Source organism: Monopterus albus, unplaced genomic scaffold (genome assembly GCF_001952655.1).
Source record: "Monopterus albus unplaced genomic scaffold, M_albus_1.0 scaffold141.1, whole genome shotgun sequence".
Classification (NCBI taxonomy): Eukaryota; Metazoa; Chordata; class Actinopteri; order Synbranchiformes; family Synbranchidae; genus Monopterus; species Monopterus albus.
In genome coordinates this window covers 39,335-63,243 of record NW_018128021.1, presented here as the reverse complement: position 1 = coordinate 63,243, position 23,909 = coordinate 39,335, and the positions used below count along the sequence as shown (strand labels likewise).

Sequence of the window (23,909 nt, the reverse complement as noted above, 5' to 3'; positions counted from 1 at the left end):
ATGTATCAATTGTGATGGTAGCATCTCATATCAGATATGTTCAGCACAAAATAGCAAAAAATATATCGATATTGGCAAGGGTTAGATATATGTTGGACGGGAAAGCACTACGTATTTTGTATTCTTCGTTGATTTTACATACTTAGAGTATGGCGTTGAAAACTGGGGAAATACATACAAAAGCTCACTTCAACCGTTGTATATATTACAAAAAAGAGCGATAAGAATTGTGCATAAGATGGGGTATAGGGATCACACCAATGTAGCTTTCATACAGTCTAAATAGTTAAAATGTTTTGATTTAGTGGGATATAAGACTGCTGTGTTTATGTATAAAGCCAGGAACAATTTATTACCTGGTGGAATTCAAAAACTATTTAATGAAAGGGAAGGGGGATACAATTTAAGGGGTCAGTTAAATTTAAAAATTCATGCTATACGTACAACCAAAAAAAGATTTTGTATTTCCATAAGTGGGGTAAAACTATGGAATAATTTAAGTGTGGACATAAAAAATGGTAATAGAATTGATGAGTTTAAACATAAATATAAAGGTATGTGTCAATCAAGATATATGCAAGAACAGGCTCTATGATTAATTAGATGGAACATTGTGGGTGTGGTGTATGAATGTTAACACTTTGTAATAATTCTTTAGTATGTTACTTGTGTGGTGTAGAAGAGAATTATTTATGTAGAGATACTGCTTGCAAACCAATGATGTAAGATGATGTCATGGGGTAGGACTGGATAAGTCTGACTTCTTCCTACTCCATTCAAGCATGTACTAGGTATAAGCAAATTGATATGTGTAAAATTATGTGTTGACATATCAACTGTCTTTACATGCTTGAAAGAATAAATGAAATCAAACATCAGTATTCATAGATCTTAAAAATAAACTGTATTGTTCTTGCTCAAAATAGCACTAAGTTCAAATATAAAATTACATTTCCATTTTCACTGTCAAGCATATCTACTTCCAATCAATCCAGTGTTTTACCAGGACCGATATATCATCTGCCACCCCTCTGTGTTAGGTGTTTGCCAGGTAGAAAGGATTTTTCAAAAATACAGAAAAGAGTGACTGTTTAAGATGCATACACCTCAATAAACCTGCATGGCATCCTTGATCAAATTTGCCCATACTAAATGCCTCATTTCCACCAGATCTGGCTGCATTGCATTTTGTCTGCACGTGGTTCTGATCGATCCTCTGTACGGCTTCATCCCCCACCAGGTTCACCTGCGAAGCGGCTTGTTTGGTGTGTAGACTATATTTCCTGGTTTTTGAGCTTCTACAGTAAGCAGGCTTTGTAATGGTTTCTTTTCTGTCTGTTTTGTTTATTGTTCTTATTTCCTACTTGTGCTGTAGCCTGCAGAGAAGGACAACAGATAACAGTTAAATTAACTATTATTTATGGAAATGGATCAAAGATTTGTGGCTGTGTTTCAGTTGTTAGCAATACAATAATCCTGAAAGGCTAATCAATTCTTAGCCTATGTTTCACATAGATATCTTTCGGAGAAAGCGCTATATGATTGGTGGGTTGAACTTTGTCAGATGTGGCATCTGTCAAAAATAGACTCGACACGTATCTTAAGTGAAGTGTACCATAGAGGCACATGTAGGACGTATTGGAGATTGAATGCAGTCGGACCTGGTGGGAACAACCACTGACTAGAATGGCAGTGGTCAGCTCCAGCGATTGCGTCACAGACTGAATGCAATGCAGCTGGATCTGGTGGAAATTAGGGACAAATCATAGATCTGGATCAGTTTTTATGGCACATTAGCCTTTTTTAACTGAATGTAAATCTATAAATACTCAAGTTAAAGTCCCTGTCTGTGCCACAGAAGACCAAATGATAACATTAAATCTGTCTGCACTCTCAGCTCCATATTCAAACCTTCATAAAGTATTACTGAGCTTTTGTTTACATCATTACCATAGAAAGTTCTTAACTATCAGAACCAATAACAGCAATCCTAGACACCCATTTAAGAGTAGATCAACTGGTTTTGATGCACATATAAAAGTTTTTTTAATGTGGCTTAACACTGATTCATTATGTACAGCAAATTACTAGGAAAGTGCTTGGCTTTATTAAACAATGCATGTTAAAAAAAAAAGAAAAATATATATATAATACTGTTTAGAGGCAGGTCATAAGTCATATACTCCTTCATGTTCCATCATGTGCTTCTACTGGCACATATTTTTCAGTCAGCTGTGCCTGATTTGGCCAAAACCAGATCCACCACATACCAACCGCTATGTTTAGACAGATTTAAAGCTGCATCCCTACAGTATAGTGCAGTCGGGCATAAACCTGGAGCTAACCCCTCCCTCCAACTACGTGTCATACGTGATGACAGTGTATGCCTGTGCTCAGATCAACCGTGAGTTTCGGAGGTATTGGATGAGAACCTTGTAGATGAAGTTGTATTGAGACAGAGTCTGGACCATCAGCATCCTCTGATCACGCAGATTCATTAGGACCTCTGGGACGTCCAGTGGCTGAAACAGACATTTACTATCAGAGAGACCGCACGGTTTCATTTAAAACCAGAGATGGCAAAGCAACCAAGGAAATGTACACACATGCTGGTCGAGGGACAGAGATCACTTTAACTCTTGGTCAGTTACTGTGATAACTTATTCCTGTCATAGCTGTCATCATATTGGAGTTTATGTGAATATTTCTGGACCAGGAGGTTATGAGGGGTGAAGTACTGGGTAGTACTGGTTCTGATAATGGAAAAACAACATTATTCACCTGTGCCATTATTGTCCAAGAACTATTAAAGCCGTGAGCCACACCACTACACTGGGTGACATGTTTCTTCCTCACAAAATGCGTGGTATGTCTCGTTTCAAAACAGACCAGTGTGGCTCACCGCTTTAATAGTTTTCAAACAACAATGGTCTATGGCACAGATGAATAATCTAAACCAAACTCTGGATTCAAGGATACTAATGTGAGCTCATTACTGGGTCAGACAATGAGTTTACAATAAAGGTGCATAAATCTTTTTTCTCATCTGTTTTTTCACTTGTCTCCATCAGACTACAGCTGAATAAATGATTTAAAAGTGTTATGTCAAATATAGGAGGATTCCATCACTTTATCAAAGTAAGAAAATTCAAGTCCACAAAGTAATGAATGAGCTGAATAAGATGTAATAGTATTTATTCCATTAACTACATGTTCAAAAGCTAAATGTGCACTGTCACTCAATATTTTTTTTTAGCTCCAATGATTAAAATGGCAGTTCTGCTCTTTACTTACTTGTTGCCATGGTGATTTGTATCTCCACTGATGTTTACACAGGTCTCAGAGTGAGCAAGCTCAGACTAAACTCAATTGACTGTAGTCAGTTTCCCATCTCAGAGTCAGACCCTTAAACCTGCTTTCTGGAGCAGGCCCCTGATCTGATCCTAACATGGACAGGTCTTCTGTTTTTAATGCCACTTTTGTGAAAGGGAGAAACATACCTCATTGTGCTCTAGACAGGCTATCATGATCTCAGACAGGATGACCACTCCAGTCCGTCCCACACCAGCACTGCAGTGGACCAGCACAGGTAGGTTGGTGTTCTTTGGGTCACTGATGCTGTTTGTGTGTCTCCTCACAGACTGGATCTCCTCCAGGTAAGCTGGAAAAACCAGAAATACTCACTTAACATTCAATTAGATATACATAGTAGATTGAACAAAATGGTGAACACTTTCTGTTCAAGACTTATCTCCATGTGCTGTCTTTATTTCTTGCACTACTGATTAGTATTACAGTGTTATATGGCATGAGTGTTGCTATCACTGCAACCAATCAGCCATATTTTCACTCTTCCAGTTTGATCAAGTCATGATGACCACAAAAGGACAGTGATTCCACTCACTGAGGAAACCTTTGAAGTCCTCAGGACAGCCATGGTCAGGCCAGTCTGTGTACTGCAGGTGCCAGACAGTCCGCTCTTGTCCCGTCAGGAGGTGTTTGATCTTCAGTCCTGTGGTGGCGTAGCAGCCAGACTCGGTGCGGAACCGTGTGGTGATTTTGAAGCGGCCATATGTCACCGTGTTGTGTCGTGAGCCCAGTCGGGGCCAATACCGGAAGCTCTTTTCTCGCCCACTCTCCTGAAAAGGAAGAGAATGACACAGGAAGGTTAGTCCAGGGAGTGCTGGAAAGTTTAAAAAGAATGTGGAGCTGTAAGTATCAAATCAACACACCTCTTCAGCAGTGACCATGGCAATGATGGAGACACCTTGCTCCCACACCATCTGCCAGAAGTCCTGACACGTGTTTGACATGGGACCCTGTGTGGCGATGTAGTTCCACTCCTGTCCTCCTGCTGTCAACTGGGACAAGACACAACTTTAAGACTTGTCACAGTCACAAGCTTCCTACAAGCCACCAAATAGTCCTGTATGAGAAGCATGTTTGCTACTCGTGAGCTGTGGTCTGGTTATCAGGGTTGGACAATGAGGTAAATATGCTGTGTGGATGCAGAAAGGCATTCTGTGTAAGTGGTTCAGCATGCACATGGATTGTTTAAACCAGCACGTCAGCCTGTTTTCTGACCAAACAGTGGATACTGAAATTAGAGAACTGATTTTCTCTGCTTTACTAATGGAGAAGTCATCACAAGCACTGTCACTGCTAGGAAAAAAAGGTGTTTGTGGCTTGTTAGCTTAACTGAGAACAAAACTATACAAGTGTGGTTTTGAAAAGAGATATGTGTGGTACATCTCAGCACAGCTTACTCTAATATGGGATGCATTGATGTATCCTGTGTTGTTCTCTTTAGTAGGAACCAGCTCCACTCGGTTTTTGTCATAAGGCAGGACATCTTGGAAGCGATTTTTGTCTGAGCTCTCTGGCAGCTGAGCGATGGTGTATTCCCCTCCTGGACGCTTTTGGATTTTCTCGTATTCTTTTAACAGCTCGCCCCGGTCCATGTGCTGCTCCAGCGCTTTACACTGACATACAGAAACAAGGATGCAGTGGGCAATGTAGATATCATTTCAGAATCCATTTTAACTTCATTAGAGCAGCCAGTTTAATTTTAGAAGAGGCTGAGCTGACATGTACAGTATCACCCCCTAATATTTGGTCAAAACAGAATCAGCAGTGACATTTGGATGACAACTTGCAGTCATTATTATGGACTCAGTCAGCAGCTCATTTGTGCCTTATTTTCTATCACTGTAGTTTTAGTCTATTGTGGCATCATGATGTCACAGCAGTTTATAGCCTACAGAATATGACCTACAATCTGAATGAAAATCTGTTTAAACTGATCTGCCCTTAAAATCTGTAAAAACTGAAAATACATAGCACCGCTCGCTCGGTTATTTTTGAAACTGTCAAAACACCAAAATAAAGTGCATTGTTTATACCAACTTTAATCTGCTGCAGTGGAACTATGTGCATGCACAATGATGCAACAGATGGCGTCAGTAGACATACAAGAGCAAAGAAGCATGCAAACCGCTGCGATTTGCAGATGACTAGCACTCAACCAACTACAAGTTGGTAATGTCTCTGGCATAAGACATGACCCTACTGCAAGCTGACATTTGATTTTAGTAAATGACGTGTTGATTGACCTAATAAGCAGGTCATTTTAAAGTGTCTGAAATTTGCCTTCACTATCAACGTAACAAGCCTCAAGATTAACAACGCTCACCAGTTCTTTTGTGTATTTGAGTCAGGAACTAAACGGTAATTAACACTTTATAACAAGGCCTCAACTACCAGGATGTTACTAATACCAGCACAACCTGCAGTTCTCGGCAATAGCAAGGTTTCAAAATGTCACACCGTTAACAGTACACAAGCAACATCCAGCAAAGCTCTCGCATATTAATGTCTAAACTAACCATTAAATGTATTACTTTACAAATATAAACATCTTCAAAGAACAAAGCAGAGCCATACCCTCTCGTCATTAGAAGCTTGTTCAGGCTCATCCTTCACCTCGTCCTGCACCGGCTGCCTCAACAATGTCAGGCCGTTGAGCCTGGCCACCCTCTGAGGGCCCATCTTCCTCACCTCTGACCGAGCTCCTTTCTTCATGCCCTAGTATGACAGCAGAATAGAGGCAGAAAAAGAGAGTTATTACTGCATAAGCCTCGCGGAGACTAGCGAGTAGGAAGTTGAGGGGAGGGACAGTGCAGACTCGTTGCGTGTCTTCTAGTACAATGTCACATATCGGGTTTTCCCAAAGTAGTCTGACTACATTCTTTTACTCTGTTTCAAAGTGAGCCTCCTTGGATCAGTCAATATCAGCCACTGAAACTACCTCAGTGCTTTTGACGTGCATACTCATGTTGTCTTTATATGAAGCACAGAGAAAATGTACACACAATGCACTGCAAATGAATGAACAATGGGAGCAGCTGTTTGCCTTTTGACATCGAGTTCTACATTATAGTGCAGTATTACAGTGCTGCTAAAGAGCAACATAAAGCTGTGAGAGTCAATGCTGTCGTGCTGAAAACATCAATTATCTACTAAATCATTAAACTTGCTTTCTTGCACATTTAAAAACAAATGTGTTGAATTCTTTAGAGACCAAATATAATATCGCTCAGACTGTGAAGTAGAGCTGAAACGATTTATCAACCGCATGAACAAAAGAAAACTGATCAGTTACTATTTTAGTAGTGGCTCCATTGTCATTTTTCCAAACAAAAATGACATTTTGCTGGTTTCAGCTCCTCAAATGTGAGGATTTGCTTTTCATTTGTCAAATATGCTCGTAATCAAAACATCTCATATTTTGGATCTGTGGTTGGAGAAACCATGCCAACTGACAACACCTTAAATTCTGAGAAACTGATGTGATATATTTTACTACTTTGTGACGTAGTCCCTCCAACGTCCCTCCCAAAGAAAAGCCCATCAGTTTCTATTTCTATTTCTCTGTTTTAACATATTCAGTCATCACTGTCCTGTACTGCTGAACAACTGCATGGCTTATGAAGTTTTTCTCTAAAAAAAAGCATTAACAGGATGGGTCTAAGCTGAAGAGGAGATCAGAAACAGAACTCACCGGAGGCGGCAAACCTTCAACTGCTTTCTTCCCAGGAGGCACATCAGACACAGGCCTCTTCTTGAAGTCTGCTTTAGGCCTGTGCTTGCCCTGGCCACTCAGGTCTCCCTCTGACATGAAGGGCATGATCCTGGACTGTCGTAAACCTGGCAGCAGGTACAGAGGCTCACTCTCATGGATCAGTCGGTGAACCTTGTACGTCAAGGAGCTGGTTATAGAGGGGTCAAGAGAGGAGCCTATGGGATATGCAGGAGGTGGTTCTATGGGAGTCTGCTGCTGAGGCGTCAGAGAGGAGAGAGATGTCAAGCTGTGATGTTGTGGTGCCTGCTCAGGAACAATGGCTGCAGTTACATCTTGAGAAAGTGGAGTATGCCGTCCGCTATCATCCTCAAACTCCTCATCTTCACCACTACTGTGAACCAACATGGTAGCATCTGAAAGGGACTTTTTGTGTCCATACTGTACATCCTCAATGTTTTCCTTGTCCTCTCTCTTTGTATGTTCCAAAAACACATTGAGGTGGGAGCCTTGAGAGCGACCACCTTGCAGGACTGGAGGGGGTGTTGCAGTTTCAGCTGCTGAAGATGACACAGTTCGCTCTTTGACTCTCATCCCTTCAAGACTATGAGTCAACCCAGCAATCTCGATGGAGTTGCGCTTCTGGGCATTGTACAGGTGTCTGTGTGAGGGTCCGCTGAAAAGAGGCTCTGACACCTCTTGCAAAGAGTGAGCAACAGGCAGACTGTCCTCCTGGAAAGTCTGGACTGAATGATGCACACGCCGCATGATGACCAGGTCTGGGTTGCTACTGCTGACATACAGGTGACGAGACAGGTCAGGTGTGCTGTTTGCTGGCCGAGGATGGGCATATGGGTAGGGCGGAGGTGGTCGGTACACTTGTGTTCTCATGATGTTGGGGGCCTGATACTCCTGGGCTTGTTGTAACTGAACATTAGTGAGCTCTGGGACACTTACCGCCCCCACTACAGGTCTCCTCTCTGTAGGGTAGGGGTATGGAGAGGGGCTGTGGAAGCTGGAGCCCATATGGAAGGGATAGTGGTGGTGTTGGGCTGCTCTGCCATGCTCCCCCCTGATCTCTGGCTGGCTGTAAACTAGAGGGTCTGGTCTGCTGTAGGCATATGAGTTCCCTATGTTTAGATTCCTCATGGAGTGGCTCTGCCGATGCTCTTGAGACAAAACCATCCCTCCTCCTGCTATTAGATTCTTCTGATGCATCACCGTCTCATAATCAGGAGTGGCACGATAAGAAGGTGGGATTAGAGCGCTGTGGCGATGCGAGGGGATGTAGTCTGGCCTGGTGATATCACTAGTGATAGAAGGGTTGGAGGACATGGGTGAGGGCTGAAGGTAGTGCTGGGGATTGGTCAAAGAGCTGGTGCTGTGGGCACTGTAGACACTGCCATTACGTAAACGCCCTCCGCTACTGTATTCCAGAGGAGAGCAGTCCAGGCTGGTCTGGGAGTGGTAGTAATAACCATTCTGACTGTTCATGTATAGGTTGTCTGTGAGAGTGAGAACATTCCAAGATGGAGACAAAATTATAATTACAAAAATATTTTATATATATATATATTTCCATTTAGCTCAACACAGTACAGGAATCACGGTACAAAAAATTTGGAGCATCATGTAAACATTTATAACATTCCCATGCAATTGTTTTCAATTTCCCAGCAGCAAATTTCTTTCCATACAATAGTTACCCTGTGATGATGTGTAAGGCTCTGTGAAATGGCCATTGTAGTGCATTTGTGGAGGGGGCATCATGTAGGCCTGAGGCTTTGGCTGTAAGTGAACAAGAGAGGGATTCAGTCACTGCTCTTTTGATCGAAATACTGTCTAAGAGCAAAAATAAATAAATAAATATGGTAACACACTGCTGCTAGATATTACATGCTGCCACGCAAACTAGAAATGCAAGAGCCAATTAATACAAGCACTGACATGGGGAAACGAGTGTGCTGAGTGAGCAGAGACAGAAATTACCAGAGATATTCTAGTGGAGGATCTCCGTCTGACTGGGTTGACAACAGTAGGCTGGGTTTGGCTGGTGAGAAAACAAATGTAGATCAAACAAACATGACCTACCCCAATCCTATTACTTTTTCCAATCTATTGCTTTGAGGAATCTATATTTCTTCAAAACCCTTTTACCATTTAACTTTGAGAACATACACACAGAGCAAGGTGAAAACCAATACAAGTTCAACAAAATTAAAACCCACTGCACAACTGTTCTCTAATTAACCATGCCACATTTCTGCTCCAGTGAACCAAGAGGCATGGTGTGCTGGAGTTGTGTGATTACTTTTAATTTTGACTGACTTATTTAAAAAACATACATTGTAACACATGACTTCAAACAAAATTAAATACTGTAAAAAACTAGGGCTATACCCAACTAAGAATTTTGTCAGTCGGCTCTTAAGTGCACCTAATCGGTTTTTCCTTCTCAGACATGGTTATAGCCTATTTACCAACAAGTTTGAGCTTCTCTCATCAGTTAACCACCAGCGCATGTTATGTTTGGTGCATGCCAACTTGCACTGCTAAAGAATATATGAATATATATTTATAATTCCTCTGATTTATAATTCCTCATTGAAATGTTTCCACAGCTAATTTTTTTTTTGTTAGCTTCCAAGTCCCGTTCAGATGGATGTATGTCGCAGAAACATAAGTTAAATGGCTGTGTGTTACACTTTCATAGATAGGCAAACAAACCAGATGCAAAACCAGTCACATCATCACAGCCATTAAGTCTTTTCTCTTGTACAAGTAGATCACAATGTTTGAAAACACTACTAATAAAGTACAAATCTTAACTTTGTGTCTTGTCCTCATAGATTCTCTTATATCTTTTGCTCCTCGTTCTGGAAAGCAATTTGCTAAATAGTGTCATTGGATGCTATACATCCATGAGTCGTACAGTGGTTACCACTGAAATGGGTATTTCCCCCCGAACACAGGAGGAAGCAAATTGCTGCTTGGCACACCAAAACGAGGAGAAGGCGACGACGACACTGATAAGGATGCCTTCTATTGTAATGTACGGCGGCTGACAAGAAATTAAATATAATAAAATAAAAACAAAGATTTGCCTAGAAAAGGCTCAGTTGACTGAGGGATCTCTCGACTAATTATTCAACTAGTCGACTTTCAGGGGGCAGCCCTAATGAAAACGTGTCATGGTCAGCAAAAATATGATGAAATAATAAGTCATCAGACTTGCAGAACTTTCAATGCACTATAGTTTTTGCCTAAATTTTACAGACAGAATTCAGCTGGTACTCAAGTGATGAGGTTTAATATCCTGACCTAACAACAAGGGCAAGATAAAAGGTACATATACAATTAAGTACAGGCTATAAACCAAATATATATGTAAAGGTCCATATCAGATACAGAGAGTATGTTTGCTGTGACATTGTTGGCTAAGGCAATCAGGAAGAGATAGGTGTTGACACCTGCTCAACAGGCATAGTGCAGGCGGTGGCTGACTCTGTTGCTCACCCCTTATTAGAAGGCAAAGAGGAACGAGAGAGCATTGGAAAGCGAGGAAAGGATAGAGTGAGAAGGGTCTTCTGGGAGGCCTCAGAAGGCAGGGGGTCACACTCCTCTCTGAAGAGAGAGGTGGAGATGAGGACAGAAGTGAGGCTACACCAAAGAGAGAGACACGTGCACGAAATGACAAGGAGCAAAGTGACAGGCACTAGGCTGGACATGTTAAAAGCAAAAAACACTTACAAGCTGCTCTTGTTAATCTTATAAAATTTGAGTCTGGCCAGACACATCCGGCACACATATTTGGAGGTTTCCATGTCTTCCTACACAAAAGAGGAGAGAAAAGAAATCATCAGATAAAAAGACAATTGGTACAGTGTTGGTATTTTCTTATGTCTCTACAAAATAAAAACATTCATGTGTATGCACTCACATACTTTTGAGTTTCCGCTAATGGTATGATTCATATCCAAACAATCCAAGTTTCAGCCCTGCCCACACATACACTGTTAGGACTAGCTGATGATAAACTCTACCACAAAGGTCATTTCCAAGTGTGCTAATACCAATAAGAGATGGCAATGACCCTGGGGATAGGGAGAGAAGAGAGAGTGCAATGGCAGAAGACACTTACTGTCTGGAACTGAACACTCTCCTCTCTGTTGACTAGTTCCAGGGCAAAGAAGGATCTGTTGTGACTCATGTTGTTAATTTCATTCCACCTACCCCGGTCAATTACAGCACATTGGCAAAGAAAAAAGGAGGGGAAAACACATGATGTCATGACAGTCCACAAAACGCATGTTTTCAAAGAGACTGCGGCACCACCTTAACTAGTCCAGTACTCATAATGGTATGTAGACAGATACAGTTCAGTCTTGGTCAAAAATGTTCACTTACTCACTATTCTATACTGAGTGATGCAATACAAGTACTGCTCTGGGCAACAGGATATCACACAAACATTTCATTCAGTGCTTCATATTGAGAAGTTCATATTTCAGGACTTTGGGGCATTGCTGCAAAAGTCAAACCAGCATTCTCCAACTTGTTTAGATTTACCTAAATAAAAGAAGTGGCCTTCCGTTTTTGTGCTTCACAAAGATACCGTCAAGGCAGGATCCCAGGGTCACATCTGTGCCTGTACTGTCCTGTAAGAGGAGAGGGTTGAGAGGGTTAAGGTTTCATTTCTTACACAGCAGTTCTATGATCAAGCTGCACAGTAGCAGCAATAATTTGCAGCTTCATATTTCTTTGCGTTTTGGCCGTTGGGACCTTGTAGACCTACCTTGGCTTGATAGCTTTCTTGGCCATAGCCTTCTATCTTCTCCACCTCCTGCATGTATAACATCTCTGCCTCTGGGGCTGACAAACCCCTGAATGATAAAAAATGGCAAGAAAAATATGAAGAAACAACAGCCAAAGCCCACTGAACATACGTAAAACACCAAAGACAGACACAGAAATGCAAAGTGAATCCAGATGATTGTCATCATCTACATTAATAAAAGGCAGACTGCCTAGGCCGATGTAAAAGAACTGTCTGAACAGTTTGCCTGTGCAATATGTGCTGCTGTTTGGATGTTGATCCACACAGAACACAGGCAGGCTGATGCTTAGAGAACCTGCTCACCTGAAGGACTGATAAAGAAGAGCCACTTTCTGAGTGGCCTCCTCCAGCACCCGCTCATCCTGGATCCAGTCCTGCAAAGACAGTGTCAGAATTGATAAGGTGTTGGTAAAAACACAAATGAACATGGACATTTAAAAAATTTTCATTCCATGTGTTGAGCAAGCAAAATAAAATGCTTACAATAGGGAATAGCACAAACTTCTGGAGGAACTCCTGGGAATCGTATCGACTGAAGTCTCCAAAGTCAGCTGTAAACATAAAGGAGGATCTCTGAATAAACTCAATTACATGTTCATATCCATCTAGTGCAAGGAAAAACAGACCAGAATTAAGAATTGCACAATGGTGTCATTTCTTTTGGAGAACTGCATGATGACTGGATAAATTATTTTAGGAAAGGAGGGGCCCATTTGTTATGGTAAGGAATTGCCTCAGCGTCTGACAATGCAGAAGTCCAAAACTGTTCCAGCTTCAGACAGCCTGCTCGCAACATTTGCAGCTATGCTGAGCATCCCAGGCATCAGCAATGCTTAATAGCTACAAGTGCCCTTCACTCCAGGCTCTTCTTTCCTTGCCTCATTTATTCACAGCACAAATGCCAAGTTTACGTGTCATCTTAAACATTTTAGGGGCACTTACAAAAAGTTTCATAGGCTTTGCTTTATGACATGTAGTGCATGCTGGTCAGTCATTTGAACATGCTACAACAGTTAATGATCTCAGCAGCTCTGCTATGCTAAAACCCAGGCCAGTAGTGTTGCAGTGCCTGATATAACTTTGCCAGCAGAGTTTGAGATTCTTCTAGCTAGGGAAAGGTGGGAGGACATGTCAGGAATAAAGCTCATCCAAGGGGAGTTCACATTCACATAGAAACACACCCACACCCTTGACCAATTTTAAGCTGCTTTGGCTATGATTGGCAAGTGCTGTATATTACAAGAATTGTGAAAATGTTCTTATAAATCCCTTGGTAAGTGGTTGAACAGAGACTTCAGATAATTAAAACAAGGGGTGTAGTAGTATAGTTTGCTTCACAATATTAGTTTTTGAAATTCCAACTTTTAGTCCCATTTTCCTAGTTGTGATCTGAGAGGAAACTAGGTTTTGTATGCAAAAATTGTTTCTCTTGCTCTGAAGAAGGTTACAAGGCAACTGCCTGGGAATTAACAGGGTTATTTTAGCTAAAACATTAATGGACTGGCTCAAGTTTCCCCACACAGAAATCACTGAAAATAATTTCTAGTGTTCCAGTGCAACTTTTGTAGATGTGAGAGGGAGTCTTCTGTTCCAACAGTGTCATTTGTTATCATGTTTCATGGACAATTACTCTGTAATCACACCCTTAATTACTTTGCTTATGACAAACAGCTGAAAGATTTATGCCTAGTAACACCAGGCTTGTCAAACTATTTTATCATACATTTATATTACCTTGCACCGCCAAGCTAGCTAAACGTATAGCTTGTTCTAGTGAGCAAGAGATCCTGCCCTCCAGAACATCCTTCTTCAGCTGTAGATAATACTGATATCTGTGGAGAAAGGGAGGGATATTTGAGTAAAGAGCAGAAAAGCAATCAACAGCCAAATATGGCTACTTTATTCAGGTATGCAGAAATGGCAATACCAGAGCAAAATACAGAATACCTTTTTGACATATTTAAACAATTATACTTGATGCCTCCCTGCTTGGTGCTAGAACTGTGTGGAGAGGGGTAAGAAGCCATCACTATAAAAAGGTTCTTTGTTTACAACTGTGCATCTAAACTGCTTCACCAACTTCTTGGCCTGACCAGATCTTACTGTGGCAAAACAGCAAGTGAAGCCTATATGCATTTATATATTATACACCATATACATTTCTCTTAAAATATGGTCCAATCTTCATTTACTATAGGTTACAATGATGAACAATCTATTCTAAATAATACCACACAAATTACTCTATTGTCCACATTCAGTACTTCATTCAAATCCAACTTTTAGAGTAGCCCAGTAAGAGGCCTGCACCTTAACTTAATAAAGATGCTGTGAAATGACCTCAAGAGAGCCATTCATCATCTGAAGAATAAGGCTGAGCTAAAGCAATTCTTTTAGGAAAATTTGTTCATAATTCCTCCTGAACACTGTGCAGGTCTGATCCTCAGCTACTGGAAGCACTTGTTTGACGTTCCAATTGCCAAAGGAAGTTGACTAGTTATTAAATACAAGGGTTCACTTACTTTTCACACTAGCAATTTGAATGTTTAAACGGCATGTTCTATAAAGATACAAAACATCATAATTGTTTGGCTTTGTGTTTGTCTGTACTTGTGACTTAGACAAGATCGCATCACATTTTATTTTATGTAAAAAAAAAAAAACAGGTAATTTCCTAAGTTTTTTTAATGCTGTACAACAAAACAAACAAAAAACATTTATGTGGTTACACTAAACTTGGCCTGGCACTCATTTTAAAATTAAATGTTACATCTTTTTGTCTAATATTCTTGAAGATGAATTATTGCTAAGCTAGTAAAGTTAGTGGCTCGAACAAGACATCTCATGCTACTGATGGAACATCACCTTGTGATCTCCTGTTGCAGTTGGGTGACACTGGGTATGTAAAACAAGACTCCAAAGTAAACGGTGGGCTCCAGCCCATACTTGTCCAGCTGCTTTTTGAGTGGCTTCTCTAAGTCGATCCATCTCTGCTGGTTTTGCTTGTTGATGTACCAGAGACTGAAATATGTTATCTAACAAGCAAAAAAAAAAAAACAGACACATTAAACTACAACCATGCTGTGATCAAGGACATTTTAGGACAACTTGTAAATATACTATAGCAAACCAGTGTAGGTTTAGCCATTTTGTAGTGAAGTAGAAAGGATGCATACTTACCAAAACATGTATATATATATATATATTACATATTAAAAATATTACATGAATACTTAAGATCAATATTACACATGCCTCCTGTTTAGTCACTTGTTTTAAGAGCATAATCTGCTAGTTTTCTTCTTTTTCATCTATATTGTATTCAAAACGTGTAAACCTGGAAATTAAACCAGTGCAAGCTACTCTAGATTTATAGGCTGCTCTCTGACCACCTCACAATGAACACTAGTAAGCAGAGTAACCACTACAGACTTGCTACTGATGAAGAACAATTTAGCTGAAACAGACCTGGTGTGCTTTGCAGACACTCTCAAACCACAACTATAAAACATATGATTTACACCAGATTGCATTGCTTAGCTACTATGAATAAACACTGTGTGAAAATTACTCAGCCGTTTTTAAATATATAAGTTTGTATAATATTAATGGCCGCACACAGAGGAATTAGCAATACATAAGACATAGATTAAAGCAGGGGTGGGCATCCGGTCCTCGAGGGTCACTGCCCTGTTTGTTTTCCAACTATCCCTGCCCTACCCATTGCTGATTACCTAGATCAGGTGTGTTCTGTCAATCAGAAGGTGGAAGATACCATCTTAGATGAAGGTGAAATGAGGAAAAACTAATGAATTGGTATTTTCCACCTTCTGATTGACTGAACACAAGGTAGGGCAGCGGCCCTCGAGGGCCAGGATTGCCCACCCTAGGGTTAAAGCCTCCAATTTTTTTGGAAGACAAACTACACTCCAATGAGGGGAAAACCACTGTGGTACTTTTTACGATCAGACTGAAACTGATTTAATGAAATCTCAAAACACAGGCTCCATCGACCCATATAGCATAACCATACAATCAGAAACGGCTGAAGCTCGACAGTGAACTTTTGTTGTGCAATCACTGAAAACAAATATCTGTACTAGTCTTAAAAAAAAAAAATTCACTCCTAAATCAATTACAGTGGCAGGGCCTGCATAATCTATCAGTGACTAACATCTCAGAAAACAGTTGCACAAACAGCCCTGCTGATATAAAAAACAAGCAATACAGCATTACTTACTGCATACCACAAAATCCCTATTGAAGGAGGTGGCCTGCCACAAGCAGGACCACTGCTAAATTGAAGCCCTGCTACATTATGTAGCAAAATAAGACAATGTCATATAGTGCCAGCTATTGTGAGACATTACCTATATACAGCAATCAGTACTGTTGATTTAATGTGGTACTTGGTGTGACAAAACTAAAGCTTATATCCTTTTCAGGTTATGACTGGAATTTCTTTGCAGACATGGTGTCACTATGTGATCAATATGACCAAATGCAGACATTAAGTTTAGTGCATTATTCAATCCTGACTATATCTGCTATTCTGTATGATGAGCTTGTGACACACAACTAATTACAGTAAAGTACAGGGTATGCAACTGACAAATTCCTAAATCATGTCAAAAACAAGGCAAGATTATATGAGATTACATAATATGAGTAAACAATGACAAACCTATCTTGGTTTCTGTGGTTGTGTGTCCCAGTTTCAAGTATGTGACAACAACCTTAAGAAAACTATGGCTAGACTCAAAAAAGTCTGTCAGAGAGAACAATAAGGGCTTGGTATTTGCAGAAAACACATACATACCTCTCTTAACTCGAGTCTCTGGGCAACTGCCTCCAGACATTCCTGTCCAGTGCTCTCCACTGAAAGTGTAAACTCAACAAACTCTCCATTGAGCAGCTGAATCCGAGTGACAAGACAGCTCTTGCTTGAAACTGTATACCTTCGAGTCCTTTTGAGCTTTAAGCCAAATGGCAAGGGCATGTTCTACACTTCTTTGAGAGAGAGGTCTTCACTTAGTTCAGAGAACTTATTCTCCTCGCTGTCTCCGTGAAAACCGTGTGAATGTTACAAGTCATGAGGTTCATCGTCAACAGATCTGAAAAACAAAACAAGCAGCATTTCAAAACATCTCGTAAATACTACAATTCCCAACAATGTCTTGGAAAAGCGGATGGAGACTGAAGCGGTCAGACAATTCCCTATACCTGATCTGTCATCCTGAAACAGATATCAAACTAGACTTATCACGGAGTAAACCTCTTAAAAGATATATTCTAATTTAAGTTACCTAACCTGGCTATCTTTGATTTGCTACCACATGGATTATATTAATGTTACAGGTCCGTTTTTAAATGGGCGGCACTAGATATACCATTAAAAGCAAATCTGTGGACTTGCAGCGGTTTGCAGTAACCTACATGGCCTGCGTAACGTTAATACGCATTGGCTAAATTTATGTTTTGCTAGCCACTTTTTCTAAATGTGATTAACCTAGATTAACCCTGACCCAAACACTGAGTAACCTAATTCAATACGCAGCCAGCTAACGTACAAGCTAAACCCCTGCTTTAATACCTCGAACATGCATACACAACATAACAAAACGGTTACTAGGTGTTTCTTCAGTACTACATTCAAATAAGTTTGTTCCAAATGCTTGACATTTTCAGAAGTAACTTGTTACTTTTCATTGGCAGTTTCAATACCTCCTTCATATTTATTGTTATCCGAAACTAGCATTAAATTAGCCTTAACGCTAGCGTGCTAACTTAGGTTCCAGCAAATAGACGACACCTTTTGAAAGCTGATGTCGCCGGTAAATATTTTGGCAAAAACATAAACGTTACCGTTAGCCACCACATGCTATTCAGTAGTCCAATCAGAATTCAGTCCCGAGGGATTCCGTCCCCAAAGCCTATTAATTACTACGTTTTATTATGTTTATCAAAATTAGAGACAGACTTAATTTGTTTGTATCTATATCAACTTAGCATCCCACGCATCTTGGTCCAATATAGTTCACTGAACTTCCATGCGCCTGTCTCTTCCTGGGATTGAAAGAGCAACAAGTATATATTGTCTACATCCGCGGGTCTATAACTTTAGTATTTTTGATTCAGCACTAAATTAATTCACTGATTGCATCGGAATATATTTCAGCTATTCTATAAATTTACACAAACTACATGGTTAACTATATTTTCTTCAGCAGATGCTAAAATGCGTTATAGTACCTTCGTGGCGGAGGAACACAGGGAGGTTTTCTGAGCCATGAACAGCTGCTTGCTGACCAGTCTGTTTACCTTTCACAAAGACTGACAGCTGGAATTGCAAACACGTAATATTGTACAGTGACTAAAGAGTTGCCTTTTGTAATTGTTTGCAAACCGCCCCAAGTCAAATGTGATAATAATGGCCGCGTACAACCGGTTGGTGCTTAAAGTTTGTAACATGGTCTTCGTAACCAATGCAAGGGTTAGAGTTAGTATACAAGAAGTGTACAAGTAAGTATACAAGAAGAAGAAGAATATAAAATTTATTGAAATCGTAATGTCAGTTTCTGGTGACAGTCTATTCCTATTAGCTACACGTGAGCGGTGTAAGTTAAATCAAACACACTACACGGTTATAAATTTCATTATAACATAACTGTTCCCAGAAATCTGAAAAGCGTAAACTGCAGCTCCAACATTGACTGGATACACTCCGCAATCCATTCAAACAGGGATAGGCAACCACTAATTCTACCCATGTCACATCAGTGCAGTGCTTTGGACTATCCCTTCCAAATATGTAATCATACTGGGGAAATAATTACGAAAATGTTTAGAGCATTACTTTTGAGGAAAAAAACTGCAGCTGTCCCAAAGGAGATATTCATGTTGCTAATATACTGGTCAAACTTGTTTGTTTGCATAACATTTGCACAGTGTTTTTGGAAAATAGATAAAAACATTTAGGGTCTTGTAAAAGCATGGAAAATGCAACCAGCATTTACTCACATTTACAAAATTATAGTACTAGTATAGAAGAAAGGGCCGTCCCTGGTAACTAGTATACTATCATATATTTCAAATGGTACTTTTCTCTCTGGGACAACACTCACTTGGTAACAACACTGAAAAATATTAAATCCCTGAAAACTGCAAAACTCAGAAGTCATCATCACTGACAGAAGCAAATACATTTGTATGTCGCTCACTGGCAGTGTCCACATTGTTACATTCTGTGTTGTTGGACACATGAAGTGATGCTGACAAACTTCTTCCCAGATCCTCAAGCTCTTTAGATTGTCCACTATAACTGACCTCAGCTTGGTCTTGATGAAATCCTTCATCAGTGGTTATAGTGGCGTATTCATGGTTTTCATTGCTGATTTCTTTATTTGTCGCACTTATGCTTATTTGATTTTGATGGAGGACATCTTCACCAATTCCTGTATTACTCGTAACTTGCTCACTCAGTCGAGGAGAGCCAGTGGACTTCTCCTGAATGTTATCTTCCTCATCCTTTTCATTATTTTTTGTTAGCAAAGCAGTCCTTTTAGGAGAACCTAAGGGTGTAAACACTGATAAGGCATCAGTGTAATCAGGTGAATCGCAGGATTTAATCAGTGACACGTAAGGGAAAAGGTCATTGTCTTCTTTGGTCTTCATTTGTTTCCACCCTGAGTCCAGATGTGGTAGAAGTGTATCAAGCAAGTCATTCTCCTTTTTTTCAAGGTCTGTACTGAAAGTGGATATGTTGATTGGCTCCTCAAAAGCTTTACAGAGCACTTCCAGAAGGTGGCGCATTTTACCCTAAATACAACCAATACAATAGATGCATGAGAGAAAGTTCAAGAGTCCTCAATTTTTGCTCAAAATAGTTGGCATTATGTATTAATTTATATACTCACCTCATCAAGCAGATGCAGATTCATGTCAATATGGCGCTCTATAACCCGGTGCAGAACCCTTACAGAGCAAATAACAAGTCATTACTCAGGAGGTAATAGCAGGCATTAGCCACTATTACTCAATTACGAGACACCTATATCTATCATGTATCATCCAGGGTGCTAATACAAGTCATAAAAACCTGTCAAACCTGTCAGAGATGTGGTCCCTGGATAAGATATCCTCTGTTACAGCAGAAATAAATTCGAGGTACATTAATTCTTCTTCCCTGTTGAGGAATAAATGAGAATAATTCATTTAATAAATCATTTTAAACCACACTATATTGCCACATATGACAATCTTTTTCCAATATAAAAAAACATATTTAAACCCTATTAAAGAAACTTACTCTGCAGATTCAGTCTTCATAACTGGAAATTTTCCATGCTCTGGTGAAACCCTAGCAGATGAAATTTAAAGTCTTTTAGAATTTTACACAGAAAATACACAAGGTATAACATTACAGATAAAATATCAGACAACATACATACAACAACATACATTTCCACTTCACAATTTTACCTGGATGGGGAGTCAAAGAAAAAGTGGTCTCTGCTCTTGTTTGCTCGACTTTGTTGTCTAGATGCTGAGCAGTGTGTGTCATTGAACTCTTTTTCCGACCAATTATGCCCCGTATTAAATCCCTATAAAACAAAAGGGTCTGTAAAACTGGAAGGGATATTCAATGCTATCAAAGCTGTTTCATTATCAAATACATACTGAAACTTGAAGATAAGACAACATAAACATTTACAAAAGAGACCTGGAGTTCTACATTTTATTTGTGTGTATGAGGGTGTGTAGTGTGGGTGTATTCAACTCTTTGCAGTCTGGTATTCAGTATATATTAAAGAAAAATAAAATTAAATAAAGTAAATTAATAAATTAGGGGATAGAGGAACAAGAAGAAAAAAAATGAGAGGAAGAAAAATAAATTACAAAGAGCAAACCAAGGTGTGGTGGGGTTAAATCAGCAGATAAATAATAAATACTAGGAGTGTACTGGTGATGTTTCCACCCTGAACCACCAGCAGCGGAACAAGACAAGACTGGGGAGCTCCAGAGCAGCTCAGCAGGGTGAGGTCGGCCAGGACAGCAGCACAGCAGCACCCTTGTTTTATGCCTTTACTTTGTTTTATTGTTTATCATGATTTATTTCGATTTTTGATTGTTGAAACTGAAACAGCCCAGGGTTGCAACCTGACCTTGACAGAACCGTCACTTTCATTTAATTATTTATGGTTTAAAAGGGACAACACATGACTGACCTTGAGCCACAAATGGACTAAGCTGGCAGCTTGTAAATACTGCTTTGATGGGCATAAGTCATGGATTAAAAAATATATTTACAATAAATTTAATTCTCTAAATTACCTGAGATGGCTCATCAAAATCCTTGGTTGTTGTGCTGCATAAAAAAGACAGATATTATAAGACACACATGCCGCATATGCTGAATGAACTGTTGCCATCCACTGCTATCCTTTGAGACTCAATAAGACATTAGGTATGTACCTTCCATGATCCGTCTCGTGGCGCATCAGTCTTGAGTTGGTACAGTCCTGAGTAGGTTTCTTTTGTGGTGCTCTGTAGTAGCGATATTTTGACAGGTATGAACTCTTATCTGATTTCAGGGTCTTAGGGGTGAAAGGTTTGTCTTGGGTAAAGTGCTGGCAGTGCTTCTGGAGCAAGTCTCCACCGTATGTCTTCTGGACAGGGTCCTGGAAAGTCTTGTAGCAATTTTGATCTCCTGATGCTTCCAGTGAACACTCTGACTCCTTTCTGTGCAAAGCTGCCTGTGGGTTCCTGAACTGTATTTCTGATGCTGGGTGAGTACGATGAGACTGGTTCTGTGGACTGACTTTACATGATGGATAAACTATCTCCTTAGCATGAAAGGACGTGTTGAACCTTTGACTGGAGACCACAGAACTTCCTGAGCAGAGGTAGGGGCTGTCATCGTACTGAACAGACAATCTACTCTAAAGAGCAAACATACTGAATCAGACATACTGAAAATGTTTGGATGACAAATAATGTGGGCTTTGAATTTGAAGCTTTACATCATTTTGTAATAGTGCAGTTTTCTATGTCATGCAAGGTCGCACATGCTGTATTTTTTAGTTAATATGACACAAAGTAATGAGGAAAAACACATTAGTGACTTTGCCTTGACTTCTTACCTGGGCTGAGGAGCAGGAGGCTCTGGTATTTCTTTGTGAGAGAGAGTGAGCTGATTGAGGACGACCCCCTTTCCCCAAGCGATCCTGCCTGATCTGGTCATTGTCTGTAAACAGATATGAAATAGTGAAGAGGTGCAGTTGACAGTCTACACTACACTTTCTAAAAGATACAGATGTTTTTTGATAGTCTAACAATGGTATATACTGTACATACTGATATATGGTATGTCCCGTGAGCTATTCTGAAAAAATGCTGTAATTTGCTGTAAGTGTTTTGAATAAAATTTATCATTTAATATTGACCACTTGACTACTTACACTTTACACTATGTATCAAGCTTTGGGGTACTGAGGCATCAATGGCAGCTGTGGAAAAACACAAAAATGTAACAACAACACCAGAAAGATTAATTTAATTATTATGCAACAGAGATAACATGGTTTTCCACACACATTATAAGCATATTCCTGTCGTGTGACTCACCTTTAGCTGAGTAAACCTTTTTGTAATGAGACACCATGTGGTCCTTAATTATGGATTGTGCCAGCTTGCCAGAGGAGCGAGGGCAGAAAGCTAAAAACACAGGACAGAGAAATAAATACAGTACACTATAACATTAAGCGTTTATCTTACAAATGGCAAATACTCACTTGACCTATTTCTCAGGATAATATTAGAGCACACTAATACTTACGGCTACTTTTCCGAGACTGTCCTCTCATATCAGGCCTGCCCCCCAGTCCTGATGATACACTCCCTAAAAAGAACATAAAAGGATCTGAACTTGTTGAAACCATCTAAACAATTTGTAGACTGAGAGCTTATCAGTGACAGGTTTACAATAAAACATCACAAAAGACTTTTTAAAACATCCCTTTAGATCATGTGAGTTGGGAAACATGTTTACAGCACTTATGGACTAAACAAACAACTATTTTTTTACAGCACTTATTGACTAAACAAACACAACTATCTTAAAAAAGGTTACATTATTTTTTTAATTAATTTTTAATATTATGTTATTGCTTGATAATTAAAATAATCGAGCAGTTGGTGTATTTATGTAATTAGTTAGTTAGTTAGTTAGTGTACATCTGTGTTCTGAGCTCTTTGACATGATAAACAGATAAAATATCGCCATGAATTTAACAAAGTAATCTAATCTGGTTACATGGCGTTAACAGAAGCATCGTATTACAAGCTAATTTACTCTTTTGGTTTTCAACTGTAAGTTTCAAGAACGAACAATGTCGAAGACAGGCCCCATTAGTGAGCGTGTCAGTATGAGATTATCTTTAGTTAGTAGCACTATTTGAATTTCCTTCCTTGTTGTGCGATCAACTAGCCAAATAGCTAGCTAACTAATACTAATAGTATTAGCATACCGATTCTCGAGTTCATGATAATGCCACACTCAGCGTATCCCATTTTCCTTCGAAATATTCCGAAGCAGCGACGGCAGAGCTTGGATACATCCCGAAACTACAGTGTACTTAATGGTAAGCATTTTAATATAATCAAGTAACGCAAACGAAGCTGCTGCAACCATCTAATACAAGCTTATAAGCAGATGATGGTCGATGCAACGGTTCCCCGTAGGCTGGTTGCTATGATTGCCTTCGTCATCACGCTCATGCGTAAGGAAGAACGCTACAAACCATCCGCTTTCATAAAAGACACCTGTCAATTGACTAAGAAAAGTGAATTGAAATAACAACACGACAAAAAAAATGATCGGGAATCCAATATAATCCAACAGATTTATAGAAATGATTTGTAATACAATATGATTTTATTTACCTTTATTCTAAATTGCCAAATGTAGCATTTTTGTTAATCAGCAGTTTATTT

General features: G+C 39.7%; 2 protein-coding genes across 4 annotated transcripts; both read right to left on the bottom strand.

Annotated features, from left to right (window-relative positions):
• Positions 1-839: 839 nt before the first annotated feature.
• ptpn21 (protein tyrosine phosphatase non-receptor type 21) lies at positions 840-17,978 on the bottom strand. 3 transcript variants are annotated; one of them, XM_020614026.1, is made up of 20 exons: positions 17,781-17,978; positions 16,735-17,029; positions 14,781-14,950; positions 13,650-13,747; positions 12,399-12,466; positions 12,219-12,289; positions 11,874-11,961; positions 11,648-11,736; positions 11,220-11,307; positions 10,829-10,908; positions 10,595-10,702; positions 9,068-9,128; positions 8,785-8,866; positions 7,061-8,583; positions 5,944-6,084; positions 4,767-4,982; positions 4,233-4,361; positions 3,905-4,139; positions 3,501-3,661; positions 840-2,522 (listed from the first exon to the last, which is right to left on the bottom strand). In XM_020614026.1, the coding sequence occupies exons 2-20, from the start codon at positions 16,912-16,914 to the stop codon at positions 2,394-2,396; spliced, it is 3,717 nt and encodes a 1,238-aa protein (XP_020469682.1). In that variant the 5' UTR covers positions 16,915-17,029; positions 17,781-17,978; the 3' UTR covers positions 840-2,393. The 3 variants fall into 3 exon arrangements, with proteins under 3 accessions (XP_020469682.1, XP_020469684.1, XP_020469685.1); XM_020614028.1 differs by lacking the exon at positions 17,781-17,978 and adding an exon at positions 17,640-17,729; XM_020614029.1 differs by lacking the exon at positions 10,595-10,702.
• Positions 17,979-18,482: 504 nt separating this feature from the next.
• Positions 18,483-23,657, bottom strand: spata7 (spermatogenesis associated 7). The gene is made up of 12 exons (XM_020613967.1): positions 23,444-23,657; positions 22,753-22,815; positions 22,542-22,631; positions 22,376-22,423; positions 22,058-22,161; positions 21,390-21,856; positions 21,249-21,282; positions 20,397-20,518; positions 20,224-20,274; positions 20,023-20,100; positions 19,832-19,889; positions 18,483-19,733 (listed from the first exon to the last, which is right to left on the bottom strand). The coding sequence occupies exons 1-12, from the start codon at positions 23,484-23,486 to the stop codon at positions 19,086-19,088; spliced, it is 1,806 nt and encodes a 601-aa protein (XP_020469623.1). The 5' UTR covers positions 23,487-23,657; the 3' UTR covers positions 18,483-19,085.
• Between the last annotated feature and the right edge of the window lie 252 nt (positions 23,658-23,909).